The 6,433-nt window shown below is 43.2% G+C and overlaps 1 protein-coding gene across 1 annotated transcript; it reads right to left on the reverse strand.

The window, feature by feature from the left end:
* Positions 1-870: 870 nt before the first annotated feature.
* Positions 871-5,414, reverse strand: LOC123404000 (2-oxoisovalerate dehydrogenase subunit beta 1, mitochondrial-like). The gene is made up of 13 exons (XM_045097899.1): positions 4,998-5,414; positions 4,633-4,744; positions 4,094-4,129; positions 3,492-3,551; positions 3,122-3,179; positions 2,896-2,993; positions 2,566-2,655; positions 2,351-2,419; positions 2,187-2,273; positions 1,611-1,706; positions 1,421-1,498; positions 1,204-1,290; positions 871-1,108 (listed from the first exon to the last, which is right to left on the reverse strand). The coding sequence occupies exons 1-13, from the start codon at positions 5,207-5,209 to the stop codon at positions 1,073-1,075; spliced, it is 1,119 nt and encodes a 372-aa protein (XP_044953834.1). The 5' UTR covers positions 5,210-5,414; the 3' UTR covers positions 871-1,072.
* Between the last annotated feature and the right edge of the window lie 1,019 nt (positions 5,415-6,433).

Consider the following 6,433-nt stretch of genomic DNA (forward strand, 5'->3'; position numbering starts at 1 on the left):
ATGATCTTAAATAGCGGGCGAAACAGCCGCGCTATCGCTGAGTAAACTCTGCCAAACGATTTGCATGTATCAGGAAATTTTGGGTGGGAGTTCGTGCCGTTCATTCCTTCAAAGTCCCAAAAGAAGAAAATATCCCGACGCCAGTTTAATCGTTGTCACCTGCTTAGTCATCTGCGCTCTGCCCTCACAAAATGCAATTTCTCCAATCATTACTAGTATTAGCTAGGAGATCCTGATCATCTGCCCATTCTCAACGAGCGTGGCCAGCCCGCCTGCTCAAGCGCAACTAAGAAGAAGGCAGCCCATTGATCCTCCAGTCCTGCTGTATCCTTGATGTCGAATCTATCCGCCCTCACCATCATACATCAGCCACCACTTAACATGTGAGCTTGCTTTACATTGTGGACTTGTTTTCGCACTGTGTTGTGCTTGCTTGCATGTATGCTGGCATGACAAGCCAGCAATCCGTGAAGAATGAGCAGTGTGTATGTATTGATTTCCAACAAAGCATGTTGTAAATTACTACGAGTGTAAGTCCACTTACACACATACTAGCTATTGCTCTGGATTCGAGTTGTGGTTTATCAAAAAAAGTTGTTGAAAAATAAAGCACATGAGAAACAAGCACTCCACTTACCAAGAACCGTTCATAAGAATCTGTATCTAGTATTGGATTTGTGAAACCAATTTGGCTAAAGAATAAGCTGCCTCTCCCCAGCTTACTAAGCCGTTCCTTCAATTTGTTGAGACTTCTAAATTAGTTATAACTAATTCATAAGCCTCACTAAATGAGAAAAACTGGGGACAAGCTGGCTTACTTTTAAGCCGTCAAAAGAACTGGCCCTGTGTATGCAAGTCATGCAATCTCAGTTATTGATCAACTGGATATATTTTTCTATGATATTTACCTTCTGGCTTAAATATTTTATTGGTGTTATCTCGGATAACCTGGTTTGTGGATGTGCATTTAGGCCACAGACCAGCAATATAGTCACTTATACACATACATACATAATGGCAGTTTCTACATACAGCAATATATACCAGCTTGATGTGCTCTCCTGCACCAACCTCAGTAATTTACAGTTGCTTTAATAGCATCCACGATCTGAAACAACCAACCAACACATCAGGGTCAGAGCTGTATGTATATACCAATGCAGCCAAGCCAAAGATCAAATCATCACTCATCCCGCTAATTACCTTGTTCTTTGTGGGCATGTAGAATTGTTCATAAACAAGTGGGAAAGGGGTGTCGAGGCCGCAGACCCTCGCGACAGGCGCTTCTAACTGCAACACATATATTTGGGTGGTTTTGACCGCGTCAGCTTCGGGATGATTATCTAAGTGACTATTGCTCTTGTGTGTTAAGGTTTTTCTTTGTTCTATTATAAACAGCTTGAAAGATCTAGTACCCTACCCTCTGGAAGCAGCGCTCAGCAATGGATGCAGCGATTTCTGCACCAAACCCTCCTGTGACTGGGGCCTCATGACTAACCTGTGATGTGATAGTACTTCATTCACTGATGATGATGATGAAGATAATGGAGCATCCTCGGGAAAAATATGAAAATGGAGTAAACAATAAGCCCAAAGAGGAGGCAACGTACAAGAAGCTTTCCGGTCTTGCTGACAGAGGCCTCGACTGTTTCCTTGTCCCATGGAATTAGCGTTCTTAGATCTATGAGCTCGCAAGAAATTCCATCCTGGAACCAATGTACTGATTGATAGTCAGGCACAATTTATTGAACACTGCGCGAGGTAATGAAGACATGGAGATGAATCAAGATGGTAACATCCAAGAAGTAACACCAAGACACACAAGTATAATTTGCAATGATTTGCCGTTAAATGTTATGGATAACCAGAACAACATTGGTATTATCGCTATGCCATGACGGGTGGCTGTAGTCACAATTCCTAGACCTAGATTAGCATGTGCATTCTGAAACGCAGAACTGTCCGAGTGTTTTGAGTGTTTTACCAACTGTCTGCTGATCATATATAATCAAGATCAATTAGCTCCAAACCTTTTTTGCCGTGGTTGATTCAGGGCAAATAGGATCAGAATTTTTAGTTAATTCTATTTCATTGACAATATACAAATATGTTATTTTTTTTCTATAGTTTCGGCCATGGAAGCATTAACTGAATTTTGCATTTAAGAACTAGCGTGAATAACTGACCTTTGAAGCATCTTCACATGCTTGTGCCAACACTGCAAGTTGAGCTCCCCAACCAACAAGTGTTATATCACTTCCTTTGCGGATCACCTAAAGTATAAAGATTGCATAAATATTTTTGAGTTCCCTCGTCACAAAAACAATACGCATGATGGAGAGACACGCACTTCCGCCTGGGATAAAGGCAGCATATAGTCCCCCTCAGGAACTTCTTCAACAGCCAAACGGTACAGCCACTGTTAAGAGAGGAAAGCTGCTTGTAAGAGCATTCCAAATAATCAATTCAATATTGTCCATCAGCTGTTCTCTTGCGCTTATTCTACCAGATGGATATATACGAGTTTTAACCAACTGAGGAACTTCTTTCACATTTTTGCTCTACCTTTGGCTCGAAAAAGATGACTGGGTTTGGGTCACGAATGCTGGCCAGCAACAGTCCCTTGGCCTCACGTGGACTCCGAGGTATGACAACCTGAAATAGCATTTTTCTTAGTACTCAGGAAACATGAACATAAATTTCTGTATACAACTTCAGAAATGCCGTAGAGCGTCAAACAAGAGTACCAGAAAATGATGCTTGATATTGTTATACTACCTGATTTTACAAATAAAAAACTTAGTCAACTAGGCAATGTGGTTTCCACTTGTATCCTAACTATTTACTGTAAATGATTACAAATATTGGCAGAGAGCGTTAGATATACAGACTAACCTTCAGGCCAGGAACATGGCAGAAGAAAGCCTCTGGTGACTGTGAATGGTAGTGACCACCATGTCCAACAGCACCATATGGAGATCGAATTGTTAAACCTAGAAAATAAGGGATGACAACTTCAGGATGTTTCACTATTAAACAACATGAAAATCTGCATGGGACATGGAACGATCCCTTTCAAAATGGGAAACAGTTATTTTTTTCTGCAGGGAAAAATGGTTACCTCCACAGTTAAATTCATTTCCACTTCGGTATCTGAATTTAGCGGCTTCGTTGACAATCTGCATCAGAAGTGGTATGAACAGGTTGGAATAAGACATTGATCAAATTTATAAAAATTGAGTCAACTTGACAATGTTCAAGAACTAAAATGGTTTTATAACTGAATGCGGCAGTGACAATGCAGAGTCCAGAGTCCACTAAGAAAGTGAAGCTCCAATAATCTCGGGCAACAAGTAGACAAGGTACTTCCATCAACTAAGATAACTCAGTAATATAATGCAGTCTATATAGCAACCATTTAAAAGTGTCTGCTGTCCATAAGGAAAGAACTCTTTTAGGTAAAATAATCCTGAATGGAATCAGAGACATACCTGATCAAATGCTGGAAAGATATAATCTGCAAACTGGATTTCAGCAATAGCTCTATTGTCCTGCATGTTGAAGATAAGAAAATAATATGAGGCTTCCATTGCGAAGATGTTTTTTTTTTTAGAAAAGGAGGATTACCCCCAGTCTCTGCATCAGTATGATGCATACGACCCCTTTATTAAACAAATAAACAAAGTACGGATCCACATAGTCTCGAAAAAAGGAAAGACCGAAAATAAGATCCCATTGCGAAGATGATAGAAGTGAATAGTGATTCATTCACTTGCAAAAGGTTACTCAGTGACGCAAGATTGTAAGGTTCCCTTATTTTCCAGTGAAAGGTGGATTGCAAGGCTTCTGTTCCATGTAAATATTTTGACTGGAATTAATGATGTATGATAAATTACATATGACATATCCATTCTCCCATCCAAAGGAATCTTTAGGCTCCACAAATTCAAGCGACATAAATCATAATTACTAGTAAGATGTATGTTTCCTAACTGCAATACTTGCAAAAAACTCATTAACAAATTACTATTGGTAAATCAAGGAACCTGAGATGTATTTTTACAAGACAACTTCAATTTTGTCTTTGACTCACCATTGCTGCTAAGCCAATAGCAAATCCGGCAATACCCTGTTTGAGAAGAACTGATCACTGGTCAGAACAGGGCATATAGCATGCGCAAGCACATTTAAGGCATACAAGTGCACTAGAATGCATCAAAACACGTCTAAATGTCAGGAAAAAATAATCCAAGAACAAATAATGACAGAACGATAATACACATACATCATGACACATAATTTCAACTCCAACTCTTGTCTACAGCTTCATAAACAAATCAGAAAAGATAAACCAGATCTGGTCCATCGTTTTCTGTTTCCAGAGTTATGTGTTGGTTTTATAATTTTTCCCAGAACATGTGTAATGCTGAATTAAGGACTTGCTGCACTACTACACCTAAGCCATATGAACTTCAGCATAGCGAACTCAAATGTATGTCTGTAGACAAGCATAGCACTTTCTCGGAAAAAAAAAAAGTCAAGCATAGCAGACTGTAAACACTAATTTTTTTCTTTCACATTTTGCTGTAGCGTTGCCGTAAACTTAAGCGGGTATGGCAAGTAAAGATGCACCTGTTCACACAATGGCGTATTGAATACTCTCTGTTTCCCGAATCGTTCGGCTAGGCCCGTCGTGCAGCGGAAGACGCCGCCGAAACCCACATCCTCTCCAAAGACGTAAGAGCTGTCAAAACGGAACTCGTCTTCAGTTCACTGGATCGTGCGTATAACTAAGTCAGATGGATCGGTGGTCTGGGAATGTTCAGATAAGCATGTAGTATAAATCATTGCTTTCTCATACACTAGCTAGCTCACAAAATCAACGTTGATAGCCGGACATATTATTTACAGCGGAAAGGAAATGCCAAATCGTCAGGTGATTCAGAAGGCGATGCGGAGCGCCGGCCTCTGCTGCGAGCAGGATGTGGGTGCCTCACCGCGGGTCGGTGTCGAGCGCGATGTGGAGCGCCTGGTTGACGGCGGTGAAGAGGTTCACCGCCTTCCCCGCTCCCCCGTCCCCCCTCTCCGCCGCCCCCGCCGGAGCGGCGGCGGCGGCGGCGGCGGTGTCGGAGAAGCGTCTGCCGCCAACAATCCCGGCGGCTCCGACCCTCCTCCTCACCACCACCTCCCTTAAAGCTCTCGTGGCCATCGGAGCCTCGCGAAGCGGAAGCGGAAGCGGCCGATCTGGGGAAGGGGAGGCCGGCAGCTGCTCGGCGCGCCGTCGCCGTTGGGGGGGAGGAATTGGTTGGTGGATGAGCGGAGAGAGCTCAGGGACGAGGAGTTGAGGTTGGAGAGATTCAGACGTTTTTCACTCATCAGTCATCAGCGATAGGCACGCACTTCACTCGGCTTGCCACGCATGCACATGTTTGGGACTAATCCACACGTGTTTAGTCATGGGGGAATCATCTTCCCTTATCTATCCAACAATCCACCCAACAGCGTCCCAACCGATTTTAGATGCTGGTGCCTTTCAGATCTTGACGGTTGGTGTACGTTTTAAATAAGAGTAAAATGCACTGGCGGTATCATACAATGTCTTGGTTGGCTCTGTAATTCGTAACATCTCCAACCGCGGAGGTAGAGGGCTTCAATCATAACGAAAGGGGAGGAGGCGGCAGAGGCAGAGGGAAGGGCGACCATCGGCGGCACCGCACCACCACCACCGGAGTCGCCGCGGAAGGGCGAGAGCCGCCACGCAGGTGTGGCGCATCTCATCGCTGGAGCTGTTTCGGCGGGATGTCGCCTGTTCGTCGCCCCGATGGTGCTCCGCCGCCCAACTACAGTAAGCCCTCACCTCGCCCCGCCATGGTTCTTGCACTCTAAGCTCTAGGTCGAAATTTAGATGTGGGCATTGTGGTTGGTGTGTTTATTAGGCAGATATGCCTAGGGTTTTCGACCAGGATTTCGGGGTTTCAGCGTATAGGGTTTTGGGTTTGGAGAAGGTGGTTGTTTGTAGGTTATTTGGTGCTGAAAGGTGCTATTTTTTTACTGCATGTTGAAGATGCTGGGTGTATAGGTGATTTTGATACTTAAAGGTGGTTGCTTGCATCTATTTCTTGTAGATTAGGTACAATTGAAATTCTGAAACTATGTTATGCTCTGTTTCCATGTATGCAGATAAGCGCAGCAAGAATTTCAGTTCAATTTTATTTCCTTGTGCAAGGTAGCAATCGTTCATATGTCAATGGTCATGAATTGTGGTATGATGAAGTTGATGTAGATACTTGGTCTTCAATCATGGTTGAAAACCTAGTTTAAGAGATAGGATGGGAGATGGCAGGCAGGCTAAAGGTATATTACTGCATTCCCATTCTGTCAATCAAGAGGAATGGTGAGAGAAATGAGAGGAGATAGTGACATAGATCAGATG

This window comes from Hordeum vulgare, chromosome 6H, assembly GCF_904849725.1.
Source record: "Hordeum vulgare subsp. vulgare chromosome 6H, MorexV3_pseudomolecules_assembly, whole genome shotgun sequence".
NCBI classification, from domain to species: Eukaryota; Viridiplantae; Streptophyta; class Magnoliopsida; order Poales; family Poaceae; genus Hordeum; species Hordeum vulgare.

Excerpts from the sequence above, each read along its gene's own strand:
- LOC123404000 (XM_045097899.1), bottom strand. The coding sequence starts at position 5,209 with ATGGCCACGAGAGCTTTAAGGGAGGTGGTGGTGAGGAGGAGGGTCGGA. Across the intron at positions 4,130-4,632 it reads ATACGCCATTGTGTGAACAG|GGTATTGCCGGATTTGCTAT; the intron begins GTGCATCTTTAC and ends CTTCTCAAACAG. Across the intron at positions 3,552-4,093 it reads CTATTGGCTTAGCAGCAATG|GACAATAGAGCTATTGCTGA; the intron begins GTGAGTCAAAGA and ends TTCAACATGCAG.